Source organism: Manis javanica, chromosome 5, assembly GCF_040802235.1.
Source record: "Manis javanica isolate MJ-LG chromosome 5, MJ_LKY, whole genome shotgun sequence".
NCBI lineage: Eukaryota > Metazoa > Chordata > Mammalia > Pholidota > Manidae > Manis > Manis javanica.
Genome location: NC_133160.1, coordinates 114,050,277 through 114,068,401, shown reverse-complemented (window position 1 = coordinate 114,068,401; position 18,125 = coordinate 114,050,277). Strand labels below are relative to the sequence as shown.

The 18,125-nt window shown below is 40.8% G+C and overlaps 1 protein-coding gene across 1 annotated transcript in view; it reads right to left on the bottom strand.

Moving 5' to 3' along the window:
- BTC (betacellulin) overlaps window positions 1-18,125 on the bottom strand; it is a 74,081-nt gene that overhangs the window by 33,428 nt on the left and 22,528 nt on the right. Inside the window, exons 2-3 of the mRNA XM_073238076.1 lie at window positions 15,587-15,783; window positions 12,044-12,161 (exon numbers count right to left, since the gene is read on the bottom strand). Of these exons, the coding sequence (XP_073094177.1) occupies window positions 12,044-12,161; window positions 15,587-15,783 (315 nt within the window). The remainder of the gene's footprint in view (window positions 1-12,043; window positions 12,162-15,586; window positions 15,784-18,125) is intronic.

Below are 18,125 nucleotides of genomic sequence, written 5' to 3'. Positions count from 1 at the left end.
TTTTCATTCCTTTAAAATAAGACCAGACCAGACAGTCAGATATTATACTTTAAATGAAAAGCTCTGGGCTCCCCAAATTTCCATAACAGTTCAAAGAGAAATGGCAAAGGAAGCAAGGAAAAAGAGCAATTTGTTATCAGGGAGGGTCACCTGATTGCAAAGTGAGGAGGCCTCTGGGTCCGCGATGACGTGGCCTGTGGCCCATGGGGAGACAGCCATCAGACTTTAATAACGGTGAAGAAAAGAGCTGGGTTTTCAGGGTAGATGCCTAGCCAACCTGAAAAAGCCCCAGAATTAGGCCCTTAAAATGAATTAAGGGAAGCAAGCCCAACTTCACATTAATCCATTATTAATCTCTAAAAGTTATTAATCAATAAAATTATTTTCAGAGACCAGAATTATAAAGAAAAACAAAATGTTGGGCAGTATATTTTAAGTATCAGGTATCTATAAAATGAATTCTATTGGAATTTCAAAAAGAGGCAATGTGGTAATCTAGAGAAACTGGAGGGGAATGTTTTACAGAAAAAAATTGGGAACTGAACTAGAACAAAGGCAATGCCATAGAAATGAGCTTCGTGTCTTCACAAGACAGTGAGTAAAGCTGTCCAGCCTGAGTGAAGAATTATACAAAGAAGTATTAAGAAACAAGGCCCTTCTTGATGTGTGTGGTGTGACTGTGAAATAATTCAATTGATTTTCTTGTGTGACCTATGAAAATAAGACTCATTAAGAAATAATCACACTACATACTTCCAGTTGAAGCTTTGTAATGTCTGTTTGCCACATCCTGCAAGACAGATTCCCAGTAAAGAATCCGACTCATCTGGTGGTGAGTGAGGCTGGGCAGAAATCAGTAGGAAGAAAGGGGTACATTTCCTCTGTTATGCTTCTGCAAAGGCAAATGGGAGGGTAGCTTATTGTTCTCATGTGTAGTTTCATCTTGCTTGTAAATCACACTTCCAATCACTCTTCTTACCCTCCATTTAGGATAAGTGTCATTTATCTAAATATGAGAAAAGAATTTTCCCACAGTTTTCCATCAGAATGGCAGCGTTAGAACTGTGTCTCCTGAAATAATACTTGAAATTTTTTTCAATATAAAATGTATCAGTTACGATTATGCTGAGGTTTTTCCTTCACAATAGGATCCCAGTTGATAATTACTACCCTGATAGATGGTAATATATAGAGTGCAGAGTCTTTAAGGTAAAAATCGAGCCTGTGGCACAGGATTGCTAATATATCCCAAGATATTCTCTCATCACATCATATGAGGAGCACATGGTATCTGCATGACATCACTGGTGACTTAACCTTGGTATCTCCATTCATAAGAAAACATGGTCACTGCATACAGTTTAGAGGAAAAACTCAAATAATTTTATTTTTCTAAGTTCTTCAGCATTAGTTCACGAGGTCTCCAAGTGTCCTGCCTCTTCTTTTCCCAAAGAAGGCTGCTGACAGTGTTAGATTGAAGACACTGTCCTCCACATCCAAAGCATTCCCAAGCACAGCGACAGCACCCTGTACGCATAGAGACACAAGTATCCTTAGTGGTCATCTGGCCCGCTTCCGACTGCACCCAGGAATCACCCCTGCACTGTGCTGCCATAAGTGCCACCCACACCACAGACATGAGAACCTCCCCACGTCCCAAGGCAGCTGAATCCATTGTTTCACCATTGTTTCAAAGCTTTTCTTGGGAGATAATTAAGGTGAGAGCTGTCTTTCTGGAATTTTAGTTCATTAATCCAAGTTGTGTTCTGTGAATGACACAAAGGAAACCTGTGTTGAGACAACTTTTCACCTATCTGAAATTGGTTCTCACAAACCAAGACTTTCTCTTTTCTACCCACCCCTCTACCTTCTGTCATCTCAGTCGTGTGTGTGTGTGTGTGTGTGTGTGTGTGTGTGTGTGTGTGTGTGTGTGTGTGGCTTCTCATTACCACTGATGTCCTGTCTCTGATCTTTTAAGTACACCAACGATTTTCTCATAGCTCACTCTCCAGTGGCGTCTTCTTAAGTCTCACCTCTTCAATCTCCACAATATTTGGTATGGTTGACCTTCCCAAATCTCCCATCTAAAATCTGCTCCCACTCTTGACTTATCCTCTTCTTTTCACTCAACTCTGCCAGCCCTTTTTTGACTCCCACACCATATACAGGGATGCCACCAATACTCTAGTCTCAGTCCTTTTTATTTCAATTTACTTTTATTGTGGCAAAATGCACAATATAAAATGTACTACCTTCATCATCTTTAAATGTACAGTTTAGTGGTGTTAAGTACATTCAGATTGTTGTATCCATCTCTAGAACTCCTCATTCTACAAATCTGAAACTCTATACCCTCTTGACAATAACTCCCCAATCCCTCCTACCCCAGCCCCTGGCAACCACCATTCTACTTCCTGTCTCTATGATTTTCCCTTCATCTCCTTTTTAATAATGCCATTCAATCAGAATTCCCATAGACTCGGTATTTGAACAAATTTACTGAGGATTTATTGTGTGCTAGACACCACTAGATTCTGAAATTATAATCAGCTAAATGATTCATTTCTATTATCAGCCCTATTTTCTAACCAGCTGATAGTTAGATTTCCATCCAAATTGGCTAGTCATTAGAATTTCCTGTAAAGCCTTTTTTGTAATTACTTTTTTGTTTTGTAATAATCTTAACAATGTTGCAAAGTACAGAATATTCCCTCAGACCCCTAACCTACTTCCCGTTTCCTCTGTTACCATCTTACATTACTGTACAGTTATCAAAACTAAGAACAAAGGTTGGTATGTTGCTATTGACTAACCTCAAGACTTTATTATGATTTAATCAGCTTTCCATTAATGACCTTTTTCTGTGTCAGGATTCTTAGTCTCTTCTGGCCTGTGACAGGTTCTCAGTCTTTTCTTGTTTTTTATGACTTTATTGACAAGTGTGATGAATATTGATCAGATATTTGGTAGAGTGTTCTTCAATTTGGGGTGTGTCTAATGTTTTTATTATAATTATACCAGAGCTATAGGTTTTTAGAATGATCACTAGAAGTGAAGTGTTCCTCTCATCACATTATATGAGGGGTAGATAATATCTAATGACATCATCAGTGATGTTAGCCTTAACCACATGGCTAAGGTAGTGTCTGCCAGTTGTTTGCACTGTAAAGTCACTATTTTTTTTTTCTTCTCATACTCTTTGGAAGCAAATCACTAAGTCCAACTTACACTCAAAGGGAGTAAGGAATTAAACTCCACCTCCTTTAAGGGGAGTCAGGGTGCCTACATACACTATTTGCAATTATTCTGTAAAGGAAATTTGTTTCTTCTCCTGGAGTCTTTAAAAATTTTAATTCATAAAGACTTATCAACTTGACTTGAGTAGGTCTGGGGAGAAGCCGACAATTGTACTTTTTACATTCCTTGGGAGAATAATCAGATTTGGATCCACTGCTCTGATTTGAAGTCAACTCCAATATTGCCAAATATTCATAGGGCATCTGAATGTCTCAAAAACAGTTCATATCTCACCCCCAACACAAAAACAGTAGCTCTCTTTCACATGGCACTATTAATTATTTTTTTCTCTCAGGCTTGCAGTCTTGAGACAGCTTTAACTCTTTCTCCCTTCTTACCGACACATGACCTGTCATTACATTCTCTAAGCCATTGCTTAGAAATATTTAATTTATTCCTTTATCTCCATTGCCTTGGTCCAGACTTCGTGGGTTACCTCTTCCACTTCCTCTTTACTTGCCTCTTAGTCTCTCTTCTCTGATACATTCTTTACACTGAAACCAATCTTACAACCACTGGATTCCCTATATTATTCCCCTCTTTAAACACCACAAGAGCTACCTATGAGGCATTATTATTCCATTCCCAAGAAAGGAGACCTTCTGACTGAGTTAGGGAAAAAATGACATCCTTAAGGTTAGACATAACCTTAGAATAAAGTGGAGTTTTTAGTAAGAAGAATAAAGTTCACTCTTGGTTTTCTCCAAGTGTTGTCATGAGTCAGTTCTCTTGAGTTTCTCATCTTGGTTTAGCCTCTCCCGGGTGTTATTGCTACTCAAGATAGGCCAGTGGCTACCTCCTGATTATAAGCCACCTCAAACCTTAGAAAGACTAGAAGTACATGGTTATGGGCCCAGAAAATAGAATCCTGAAGCAAATCACTCCAGTCGGCCTCTAGTCTGGACTTAAGCAAGGGTGAGGTCAGCTCTTCACCAAGCTATAGGATACACAGTAAAATGTAACCCAGATAATTCAAGGATGGTACAACATTCAAAAATCCATCAATATCATCCACCACATCAACAAAAAGAAGGACAAAAACCACATAATCATCTCCATAGATGCTGAAAAAGCATTTGACAAAATTCAACATCCATTCATTATAAAAACACTCAACAAAATGGGTATAGAGGGCAAGTACTTTAACATAATAAAGGCCATATATGACAAACCCACAGACAACATTATACTTAACAGCAAGAAGCTGAAAGCTTTTCCTTTAAGATCGGGAACAATACAAGGATGCCCACTCTCCCAACTTCTATTCAACATAGTACTGGAGGTCCTAGCCACAGCAATCAGATAACACAAAGAAATAAAAGGCATCCAGATTGGCAAGGAAGAAGTTAAACTCTCCCTCTTTGCAGATGACATGATATTGTACATAAAAAACCCTAAAGAATCCACTCCAAAACTACTAGATCTAATATCTGAATTCAGCAAAATTGCCAGATACAAAATTAATTCCCAGAAATCTGTGTCATTGCTATACACTAATAATGAACTAGCAGAGAGAGAAATCAGGAAAACAATTCCATTCACAATTGCATCAAAAAGAATAAAATACCTAGGAATAAACCTAACCAAGGAAGTGAAAGACCAATACCCTGAAAACTGCAAGACACTCATGAAAGAAATTAAAGAAGATACCAATAAATGGAAACACATGCCATGCTCATGGATAGGAAGAACTAATATTGTCAAATGGCCATTCTGCCTAAAGCAATCTATAGATTCAATGCAATCCCTATCAAAATACCAACAGCATTCTTCAACAAACTAGAAAAAATCATCCTAAAATTCATATGGAACCACAAAAGATCCTGAATAGCCAAAGCAATTCTGAGAAGGAAGAATAAAGCTGGGGCATTATGCTCCCCAATTTCAAGCTGTACTACAAAGCCACAGTAATCAAGACAATTTGGTACTGGTGCAAGAACAGAGCCACAGACCAGTGGAACAGAATAGAGAACCCTGATATAAACCCAACCATATATGGTCAATTAATATATGATAAAGGAGCCATGGACATACAATGGGGAAATGACAGCCTCTTCAACACCTGGTGTTGGCAAAACTGGACAGCTACAGGCAAGAGAATGAAATGGGATTATTGTTTAACCGCATACACAAAAGTAAACTCGAAATGGATTAAAGACTTGAATATAAGTCATGAAACCATGAAACTCTTAGAAGACAACACAGGCAAACATCTCCTGAATATAAGCATGAGCAACTTCTTCCTGAACCTATCTCTTCGAGAAAGGGAAACAAAAGCAAAGATGAATTCATGGGACTACATCAAATTAAAAAGGTTTTGTATAGCAAAGGACATGATCAACAGAACAAAAAGGCATCCTACAGTATGGGAGAATATATTTGTAAATGACATATCTGACAAGGGGTTAACATCCAAAATATATAAAGAACTTACACACCTCAACACCCAAAAAGCAAATAACCCGATTAACAAATGGGCAGGGGATATGAAGAGACAGTTCTCCAAAAAAGAAATTTAGATGGTCAACAGGCACATGAAAAGATGCTCCTCATCACTAATCATCAGGGAAATGCAAATTAAAACCACAATGAGATATCACCTCACACCAGTAAGGATGGCCAGCATCGAAAAGACTAAGAACAACAAATGTTGGTGAGGATGTGGAGAAAGGGGAACCCTCCTACACTCCTGGTGGGAATGTAAGCTAGTTCAACCATTGTGGACGGCAATATGGAGGTTCCTCAAAAAACTAAAAATAGAAATACCATTTGACCCTGGAATCCCACTTCTTGGGATATACCCAAAGAATACAACTTACATATGCACCCCTATGTTCATCGCAGAACTTTTTACAATAGCCAAGATATGGAAGCAACCTAAGTATCCATCTGTAAATGAATGGATAAAGAAGATGTGGTACATATACACAATGGAATACTATTCAGCCATAAGAAAGAAACAAATCCTACCATTTGCAACAATATGGATGGAGCTGGAGGACATTATGCTCAGTGAAATAAGCCAGGCGGAGAAAGACAAATGCCAAATGATTTCCCTCATTTGTGGATTATAACAATGAAGCAAAACTGAAGGAACAAAAATGGCAGCAGACTCGGAGACTCCAAGAATGAACTAGTGGTTACCAAAGGGGAGAGGTGTGGGAGGGCAGGTTGGGAGGGAGGGAGAAGGGGACTGAGGGGTATTATATTTAGTACACATGGTGTGGGGGTTCACAGGGAGAACAGTGTATCACAGAGAAGGGACATAGTAGATCTCTGGCAACTTGCTGCACTGATGGACAGTGACTGCATTGGGGTATGGGTGGGGACTTGATAATATGGGTAAATGTAGTAACCACATTGTTTTCTCATGTGAAACCTTCATAAGAGTGTATATTAATCATACCTTAATAAAAAATTAAAAAATAAATAAAATATTAAAAATAAAATGTCTAGAACATAAAAAAAATGGAACTCAGATAGTTCTACTGTATTCAGTCAATTTCCCCAGGTAGGAAACATATAATATTTTTAAGTCAAGACTTAACATTTAATTAAAAGCATGAATGTATCTAAATTACAAAACCTCTTATTTCCAATTTCTAGGATAACCTGCAAAAGTGGCACTGTATCAGGAATTCAAGATCCTGACTGATATCCTTATTCTAGAACCAGGTCCTTATCCACTCAATAATGCAAAATTAGCTCTTTGTTCTAGACATTTGATCTCCTCACTCTCTGCTGCACACACACACACACACAAAAAGCACTGGTTAATTTGCCCACCTTTTAGTTTTCTCCCAGTTTTCCACCACCACCATCATGGAACAACTAACTCAAGTCCCTACGTCCTTAGTGAATGTTTCCCAATCACTTCAGCCCACAATAAATTCTCCTTCTCTGAGACCATATTTAGTCTATATTTATGTAATTTAAACTTTATAAGTATTGAACTATTATACAATGTTTCATTAGTGCTAAACAATTTTACCCTACATAACATAAACTCTTGGAAACAGTGAAGTTATACTTAGATAATTCTCCTTAATGTTAAATGCAGTATGAGGCACACTTTATAACAGTTTTAGATACACTTTAAAATAAATGTGTTACTCATTATTATGTGTTTTAGAGATAAACACATAATACTTTCATAAAAGCTTAGTACATTCTAACAACCCACCCAACATGATTCCATGGGCAAGAGAGCTGTGCATTTGGGTAAGTTCATGTTTTGCTGATGGTGGTAGTCAAAACTTAAGTTTCATGAACAAATCTTATTCTATCAGATCAACCTACTCAGCAAAATCAGACTTAGCTACCATCTCAGCAAGGAACTGCCTAAAATAAGTCATTGTTACAAATCCGAAGACATTAAAGATGGAAAACAAAGAGTTGTTGGAGAAGAGCAAGTCTTCTTAGGTTTTGATTATGGAAGCCAGGAAAGTGTGTGTGTGCATGCTAAACTGCAAAATTCACATCAAGATCTTTGTGATGCAAATGAGAAGTTATTGGTCTAGGAAGACTTGCTGGACTGGTGCACTCAGATGCATTTATTCAACAAATATGTATTGGGTGCAGACTATGTACAGGCACTGTTCTAGGCACAGAGAATACAGCTGTGAACAAAACAGACAAAAATCCCTGCCATTATGAGTCTACATTCTAATGAAACTGTTCAGAGCACTGTTGAAAACTTGGTTTTTATGGGACAGATTCTTGCTTTTTTCCTTTTGCTTGCTTTCAGTGGTGACTATTACCACAATTTCCTTTAATCAAAATACAAACACTAAGTGGCTTAATTAACTCCAATTGGCTTAATGAACACAATGATTCTATTTCTCCTTTTTAGACAATACCTATGATATCAAAAGTTATCTAAATCTTCACAAAATTGAGAATATTAATAATATATTAAACATTTATTTGCCATTATTCTGCTCAAATTTTTTCCTTCATTATCTTATTTGATCCTCAAAATAACCTCGATGACAGGTACTATTATTACTACTTTCATTCTATAAATAAGAAAATGAGGTACAGGGCAGATAAGTAATTTTTCAATAGTACAGGCAATTATTATGGAACAACTTAAAGTTTATGCATGGCTATCTGCTCTTAAAAGCCTGAAAAAATTATTTTAACAAAAAACCTTTCTAAAATAAGTTTTCCATTTTTCTAATATTTAGAAAGGAATTTTGACATCATGTTATCATTGATTCTTCCAAAATGGCAATTTTGCTTCTTTTTAATTAAGGTAATTATTTGTATAACCTAATTATAAATAAATTAGATAACCCTACTTTGATGGGATTACCTAAAATTTTTTAATTATCTTCTAAAATTTCATTTCTCTCTGCTAGTGCAGGCTGACTTTTGTATATGATTCACCCTAAGATGTGGGGTTTGGCATCAGGGCCAAGCAAGTGTTGTAAAGCTTTTCACTGCATAAAACTAGGACCAAAATTAGGGGATGAAGAAGAATCTATCGAGATATTTTTAGAATGCAGATATACATTTTGCTCTTGCAGGGTTATTTTTTACATTTGTTCCTTTTTAACAAAGCCAGTCAAAATAGAATTCTTTTGAGAATTTTTATCTCTTGTCCATTGCATAATTAATAGGAGCAGGAATTTAATAAAGGCAAGAGAAAGTATTTCATCAGTTGGTATACACTTATTATATTTAGGAAGTACCCAGTATCAAAAGGCCCACAAATTTAAAAGATACTGATACCAATTAATGATTTTTTCTGTGCTTTACTGTTATCATTGTAATAGCTCATATTTCTCTAGAAATTACTATGTTCTGGGAACATTTTAAGTGCTTTGTGCAGTAACTCATTTAATCCACATAATAGCCTTGAATCTATCACTATTGGCTTTTATAGATGAGGAAACTGAGGCCAAGAGCATTAAAAAGATTTGCCCAAGATTAAGGAGTTGGTAAGCCCCAGCTTCAGGGGGGTCGTGTCTAGGTGGTCTGGTTCAGTCTACACTCCTGACCACAATATCACACTGCCTCAGGATATGTTCTTACCCATTCTCAGTAGCGGCCTGTGAGTCCAATTGGGGAAGAGAAAGCAAGTCATCCCCTCCACCTGCCCTAATGAGTGTCCCCTTAATGCTACAGTGCTGCAAACAGTCCAGGGAAGTGCAGTAGTCACCTCACAGATTCAGGTTCATTTAAGGATTTATTTAGGTCAGGCTAGGATGACCAAAGTGATGTTAGGCACGGACCAAATTAAAACACCAGATCTGACCAATTCCAGCTGTTCACTATCAGCTGGGATGGGCTGGGCCTGGGATAAGAGCAGGCAGCTTTCCCAGCTGGGATGAAGAGCCAGCAGTTCAAGAATCTGAGGCATAGACAGAGCCAGGAATGCCACAGATATGTGCAGGCAAAAGGAAAACAAAGGTGTTAGGAAACAGCAAAGATCAAGCTAACTGTTTTCTAAGTAAGTCAGAAGAACTAGGTCCCTCTTAAATGTAATGATGCGTCATTGCACTGCACTTGGTGCCTATCTCCCTGTCTATTTCATTCAGCATCAAAAGCCTTTGTGCTTCAGATCTCCTTCTCTAAATTGGAATGATAATGATGCCTACCTTGTGTGTTAGATGGATAGCGTTATATATGTCAAGTAAGTTACTACGTTCTTAGTAGTAGGTAATAACTGCTCTGCTATTATTTTTGGTATGAAGTTCCAATGAGATAATGGTATGATAATGCTTTTTCAATTGCAAAGGTCCCCAAAGTGCAAAGAGTTATTTTGTTGAGATTCTACAGGGAAGATTGGGCAGATATCTGAATACATAGCAACATCTTATGTCAGTCACCCTAGGAGATGGGACCAGTCAAGGGTTAGAAACCCAGAATGACATCTCAGTAGAAAGGTGATCATGAAACAGTCAAGTCTAGATCTCCTGAAAGTGCCTCATTGAGCTCTGAGGACAATTTCCTATCTTGCTACACGGCTTTCTAGACTAGGAGGCAGAGGCAAGCTGTCCTCTGCTGCTCTTGAAAGGCTCAGACTGTGTGACTCACTCCCAAAGCATGGAGAACAAGGGTCTGTGTATCACGTGCTTAAATCTAACCATCAGAAAATCCAGAGAATTGATGGTTATGAGATATTTATATATAACGTTAGCTTAGTTAGGAATTCCTCAACACTAACAAGTTAGACTGCAGTCAGCCTCCACAGCAAATCTATCTCAACTTCTATAGGATCCATCAAAAGTTTTAATTCCATTTAGTTCTAAACAAAAACCATGAATTTAACAACTGGGTTACCCCCAGTTAATGAAACGTGAGTGTTAGAGAGAATTCTAATCATAGAAGAGAAGAAATCACCTCACACTTCACAGAATTCAAAGTGCTTTTGTAATGAGCCACTAGAGAATGCCCTGAGTCCAATGCCCTTCTTTCCCTACTTTAAACATTTATTGTGAAAGCCCATATTTTGACTGATGAGATCTGCTCTTGAACCAAACATGTGAGAGACAGTTCTGACTCCCCAGTACAGGGCATAAGAAACAGAAGTAAACTTACTATTTGCAGAACAAAAGTATTTTTGTGAAAGGCTCTCTAGCACTTGCTGGAAGCAAGCCCCAAGTGAAAAAAGACAAACATGTTCTCCTACAACGTTTCTGAGTTGTGGACATATTTCGCTAACAAGAAATAGAACTGTTTCCTTCACTGAACTGTTGTTTTTCTAATGATGGCACTGTGACCAAGAGCCACTTGCATTCATTCATTCAGTTAACTAATATGCTGTGAGCTCCTACTATGTGCCAGGCACTCTCTGCATCACCTCAGAAGTAAATAAGACTAAATGGATGAATAAATCCCTGATTTTGCTAAGAGGGAAATGTTATATTAGTAACTCATCTTGTTAAACAACCAGTTCAGGCACTGATACGAGAAGGCTGAACACAAACATGGTTATAATGGTCATCACTATTTTGGAATCAGTGTCTCTAGTCTATAGTCAGGTAAATAACACACTATATATCCTCAAAAAAATGTAAAGAATGAATAAAAATACATCATGGCTATTTGCCTTGGCCTTGCTTATAATCAAAGTAGGTTTATTGCCTAATTGATGAGAACTAAGATTAAATACCGCATCTCTCTCCAACCATCTAAAAAAATCTCTCATTTCTTTAAGCTCTAGCAATTAGAGATTCAAGCTCCCAAGATTCCTGTTTTGAGATACAAATATGCCTGAGAAACCTAGCCATCATTAGCAGTACAGAGCACACCCATTTTAATCATACTGCTTTCCTTTTACGTTTTACTTTGGAGCCTCCTGGCCAGCTGGGATGTGGCTTCTTTGTGGGTCCAAGGGTCTGTTACAGCAGTTTTGGAAGTGCATCAGGATCATGGCTTAGGCCTAAACTGCATGCAGCCTGGATTCTGGCTTGTCTGGACCCTCCTGGGAAGGTGCTGATCTTAATGGAGAAGCTTCTAAGCATAATTAATGGATCAGAGGGGTGACTGGGTTACAGCTCGGTGCCTATCCCTCTGCCTGATTCCTGACCCAGCTTCCCAGTGACACTTGCGTCTATGTCCTGGCATGAGCTGGCTACAAGAAAAGGGAGAGAAAAAGGCAAGATGAGGTTTTCCTACTGGGCTTTCTGCAGATGTGAGAAGCACAGGAGTGCTGGCTGAGCAGTGCCAGCTGAGACAGAACTGGGACCAGGGGCAATGGCCTCTGGGACAGACAGATACTCTGCAACCTCTGTACCTTCAACTTGAGCAGAGAACTCAGCAAGCCAAGCATCAGCAGGGGCACCTTCAGTGGACACAGCAAAGCATGTTGGCAGTACTGGGGTCTTCCAGAATTTGGGGGAATTTCCACACAACTAAGAATGAATGGAACAATAGCAAAAATTGATTTGTAATAGTTGTTACTGTGCAAGTGTGGCCTGTGAAATCCAGGATTTTGAAGAGGAAAAAAAAAGAAATTCCAAATGTTCCTCTAAGCCAAAACTACAATGAAAGAGGCAAATCCCAGAGCCTTTCATTGTTGGCAGCTTCTGGTATTTCATCTGTACACTGGGAATTTTACTTGCTTCCACTTACCTGCTTTATAACTTGAAAGCTAGAATTTACATCCGTAATACATTCATATCCTCAAGGAGAACTTAAGACCAACTTATAAACATTAATGTATGAGATTTTAATAAGGAAAGAAGTATGTTTTTAATCTTAAAACTCACTCATTGTTAAAAAGGTAACATTTTTATCTTTTCCACTGGTTATGATTTCAGCTTTAGTTTTATATAGCAATTGGATGAAGGGGAGAAATTGAAAAAACATAACTCAAAGGGAACCCAATTTCTTCAAGATTAAAAAAATACTTTAAACAAAGTTACTGCCCCTTCACCATACTTCTCAAAGAAACAAGCACCCATGATTCTGTCTGAGAGAGTTTGCATGAAACAAAGATCTCATTGCAAAATAAATGAAGCTAAATACTGTTGTAAAAAGATCTTCTCTTGAACTTTCCAAAATAATGTTGGTTGAAGATCATTTCAATGTCAAGTTGATAAGGACCTTAGTCTCATCTAAAGCAACCCCTTCATTTGACAAATGCAAAAAGCAATGCCCAGAAAGTTGTCATTTATAGACATCTCAGAGTCACAATGTCTGCTCAGGGCCAGTTCTCAACGCACTTCACTGTCACACACACATACATATCCACACACACACATGCTGGTCCATCACACAGCTAATTGCTCATATTCTTTTCCAAAAGTAAACGAAATAACATGTGACTTAAATTAGGAATGAGACTTAAAAGTTGTGTGTATGAGAGAAATAAGACCACTTTATAAAACACGGATGCCAACAAATTCCATCCTGGAAGGAATGGAGCTCTTAGCGGATCCAGAGACTGCATTTAATTCCCTAATTCCCTAAGCTAAATATTCAACAGGGCAGTTGTTCATTTAGGTTACCCTGAGTATACAATAGCACTGGGTTAGAGTTTTGTTTTGTTTTGTTTTTTCATTTCTGCCTTTTAACAAGTTTTGAGGAAAAAATAAAGCACTGTGTAATAATAAAGGAAGAAGAATGCCCATCAACCTGGAATAAACATTTCTTCTGGCCAGTCACTCTACTTAGCCCTAATTAGCTCATGCCTGGATTATACCTACAAGACAGCCAAGGAACTCAGGTCCACTTCCTCCCTTCTCCTCCCACACTGCACCTTACTGCCAGATTTATCTCCTTAAGTCATTGTTTGCATTACATCTCTCTCATATTCAAGACCTAAATAGTGTGGGTTTAACTATTTATTGATTCATGTCCAAGTATTTTAATCTGGCATTTGAGGCTTTTCATAATCTATCAGCCTGTCATAAATTCTACTTTCTGCAGGCTGACTGCCTATCTTTCCAGTAAAACAATCTTATTCCCATTCCAACTCTTCATTAAATGCTTTTCCCCTTGTCTATCGTTGGCTACTCTTCCCTACTATTCCAAATCCTACCCAAGCTTCAAGTCACTCCTGTCCTCCATGAAGCTGTTCCCTACTACTCTGTCCCTCACTATTGAACTCTTTCTTCTCTGGTTTCATGCATTTTTCTTTTATTTTTTTACACGTGGTATGTGTTCCCAAACAGAACAACTTTTAGGGTAGGAATCACATCTTAGGAATCTTATGAGCCCTCTTTCCACCTCCATTCCCATATACTCTATCATCTTGCTGACTGTAGCAGATTCTGAGTAAATACCTTGTTGGGCAATCCAGACAAGGTGGAGGAAGAGAATGCCTGCTTCATCCAAGTGATGCAGGCAAAAGCGATGAAAGAATTGTTTCTGGGTCTAACTCTCAGGCCCATTGCTCCTCTTCGGGCCCCACATCAGTGCACTGCTAAGTTGTTTCTGACCACTTCCTCTGCTGCTTTTGTTAACCCACTCCTTTCTTTCCAACTATGGTTGTAAGTCTGATCCACTTCCAACCAAGATTCCAACACCTTTTTAGCCAAACCATTTACTCCAAAGACACAGCCAAATGAAGGTTTCCATTTAGATTCCACCTCTATTCCTTTCATAAAAGAAATCCCAGCACTTCCCGAGCTTGGAGGCAGGAGCAATGGCATGTAGACACTTAAGCCATGGAGACTTCTTTCTCCTACACTAATGCCCAAAGCCCAGGAGCAGTTCTACCCCTCACCCCAGGCTAAGACCACAAAATATTGCTACTCCTACCCTTCACCCACCTCAAAATGACCTGACGCTGAGAGGATGCCTTGTGTGGTTGGATTTTCCCACCTAAAGCCTTCCTGCTACCTCCCCACCCTGGAGGGGAAAGGGTGCCTTGCCTCCAGCTGCACAAAATTTCTGAGCACCTGCAGTGCCAGTACCCCCTCTGCCAGCGCTGACTCCCGGAAAGGTGAGGAGAGCCTCTAGCAGTCCAGGCATCCTGCTCCTCCTCTCACTGGTCACTCTTCTTTCCCTCCAGTGACCACACCCAGTGGTCCTTCAGCTTGTAACCCAACTTTAACCTTCTAAGTGAAAGGAAGTTTTCCCTCCAGCAATTTCCCCTTAAGACAGGAAAAACTGTATTCCAAGAAAAGCATCTATGTACTTCTCTACTAGCCCTCTGTAAAAGATGTCCTTTCCCTTTCCTTCACTTCCCTATCAGCAAAAAGAGATTCAGGTCTCAGAAGTGCTTCTTTGCATCGACAGCTCCTCCCAAATGGCCCAGCAAGAGGCAAGCATAATTCATTCCCAGCCACAGCCACCTCTTCTCTCCAGGAGTCGCCCCCTCCTACCTCTCGCACACGCCCAGGACATACGCACACCTGGCAAATTGCCCTCCACCTTGCTGTACACTCCTGGCCCGGCCTGCATCTTAAGCCAAGGAGTTCTCTTTCTCATCCGCCTTCCAGGCTCCCCCTTTGGAGGATTTCCTTCTCACCCCCCGCCCCACGCGCGGACACGACGCCCCCACCGCCCCACGGGCACGCGCGCCCTGTGCCCCGGGCTAGGGCCTCTCTCCGTGCCCACGTTGGCAGCACCCCCAGCGGGGCTCGCGGGATCCCTTCCGCCCTCGGGCTGCCCGACGCGCCCAAGGACAGCCCCAACAGGTGCAGCCCCAGTGCCCACTGCCAGATTCTTAACCTTGCCGGCTCCTTGTTGTTCAAGTTCTGAGACCCGCCCCTAACAGCCCCAGTGCGCCCTCGGGTCCAGATGTCAGAGCGGATCAGGGTTCTCCCTCCCGGCGACTCCCTCCGCGAGACTTTCCTCCTGGGTCTCCGGGACCGTCGCGGCCACTTACCCAGGGCGAGGGCCAGGAGCAGTGGCAGGGAGCTGGCGCCGCTGCCCGGGGCGGCCCGGTCCATGAACCCCGCACCGCGAGGCCGGGCAGCCCCCCGACGAGTCTCCCGCCAACTCCTGCGCCCCCTGCCCGGGCCACCGGCGCCCCAGGGAGTGCCTGGAAACCAATCCCCGAGCCAGCAGGAAACGAAACTACTCCTCAAGCTGGCACCCTGGCCACGGGGCAGACAAACACCCAGGGCGGGTAGCCGGCTCCGTGAGTGTCGCTGGGAGGAGGGAGCCTCCTATTTATCCCAGGAATTTCTGCACACACCCCACCAGCAAGGCGCAGGACTTCGTGGTGGTAGCTTCCACGTTGTTCCCACCCAAATTACCCTACACGCACACCCACACTCAAGGACACATTCTGGCTGCCCTCAGGCCAGCTCACCCACTCCCCCTGCTGGGTCTCACCTGACTCTTCCTTTGCCTCCCCATTGGGGAGTAAACAAGGTAGGCAGGGAGCAGAGAGAATGCACGTGCAGGGGTGACGCCTGTCCTGGGGCTGCAGCCTGCGCTAAACTCCTGGAACCCACTGAGGAGCAAGCGGAGACCCAAGGCGTGCTCTGGAATCCTAACTTCCCTCCTTTCAGTCAATGACTAGTGTCTTGGAGGGACCAGAGCCAGCAGTCTCTGCGGTTAACTTCAGGCGTTTGACAATTTACAGCCTTTGTTTTACATAATTTTTCGAATATCTGGGAGTTTTGGCTCACCAAGAGCTACGCTAGAAATTTCATTTGTATTTTATTTATCCATTTACTCAGTTGTTCATTATATTTACATTTATTTATTTAATTTAATTCATTGACTCTATTGGATCTGTAGAAATAACAAGAATGCTTTTGGCCTTGGCTTGCCAAACTCTCTCTCTCCTTTATCACACCTCCCGTTTATGGAGAGGTGGAATATGATGGTTCTGCACCAAGCATTTTCTGGAACACAAAGGCGTCCTCAGCTTCCAAAGAAAGAAAGCAGCATCCCATGTTATCTTACGTGATTAATACCATTTGCCTCCCAAATAACTAAAGGGTACAGCTGTTTCCATGCTGATCTATATTCCTCCTGCAAGATCAATGTGTGTAATCATGCCCCCTCAAGTACAGAAGTTGTATTTCTACAGCTTTCAATAGTCCAATAAGCATTCATTTACACAGAAATGAAGTTCAGATGCATGTCCCTTCCTCCCCATTGTTTAAACTAAACGAATTATTATGCACTTTTCTGCCACAAATGACTTTTCATTTCAAAACCAGTTTGCATTATTTTAGTGCCCCAGGCAATCAATATATCCAGAGGAATCAGAATCAGATGTTAATTTTCAGAATCCCATTCAAGCCTCCATATAACAGCTCATAAAGCACTGAGAGAAATCAGGGATGGGAATTAAAGAAGTCCAAGATTGTGGGATAAAAAGTTACTGTACCCCCAATAAAAGGACAGGAACCCAGGAAGCTGAGGGAGTGGCATCATTTTCCTCCCTCCCTTTTCTTTTCCAATATTCTCTCTTTGCCTCAGGATCAGACCCTCTGTTAAGGTATCTTTCACTCTGAAATGGCACCCTAGTCAGCAGTTACCCTGCTATCCCCAGCAGAATGTTGCTTTTTATATTTTCCTTTTCCATAGATATTAATAAAAACTAAAGCACACCAAAGCTAAAAATGTTCAATATCTGTCAAATATTGTAAAGTGCCAGGACTTCCCTTCTTCAGTAAGTGTTCATCATTTATGCCATTCAAATGGCAAATTAACTTTTTCAGGCCACTAGAGTATAAAATAGTGTAATTTAATATACTAAATAGGCCAGATAAATTAATAACCTTTCTTAAGAGCTTTATTTACTACCAGAAATAAAATGAGCACTCCAGAATATATGTCTTCCCAATATCCTGGCACTGGAGGTCCAGTCTCTTCAAGGTCAAGTGGATTTCCTCCTCCTTTCTTCCTTCCTCCCTTCCTTCTCCTCCTCCCTACCTCTTAATCCTTCTCTTCCTCCTCCTTCTCCCCCTTTCTTCAAGTCATTCACTCACGGGGGAAGGTAAAGCTGGGATCCATCTGCAGACTTTGGAAGAGTGGAGCGTAAGAATTGACCTTTCTGTGGCCTCATTCTTGTACCTGGGGTGTGTCTCAATACTTCAGAGGGTAAGCTGAGCTGTTACTAAGAGAATAGCTCAAAGCTACATGGGAGTCACAATGTAGGACTTGTATCCACTGTACCCACCCAGGGATTGTTTAAATGGTGTCTTTCATGTGCCCACGGTAAGCAGGTAAAACCAGCTTACCAAATCTGGTCAGAGGCTTAAGCGGATGGATGCCTTTAGAGGGCCTTACCACACCGGTCCTTTCTCTCCCCACACAGCAGCCTCCGCAGGGACATTCTGCCTCCTCCCATCACACAGGATAAGCTGAATATTTGTGCAGTACAACAGGCAGACAGACACACATGTGATGGTAGAAAAGATAACTCTGGAATGTATTCATTCTAGGTCAGCCTGTATTCTCCA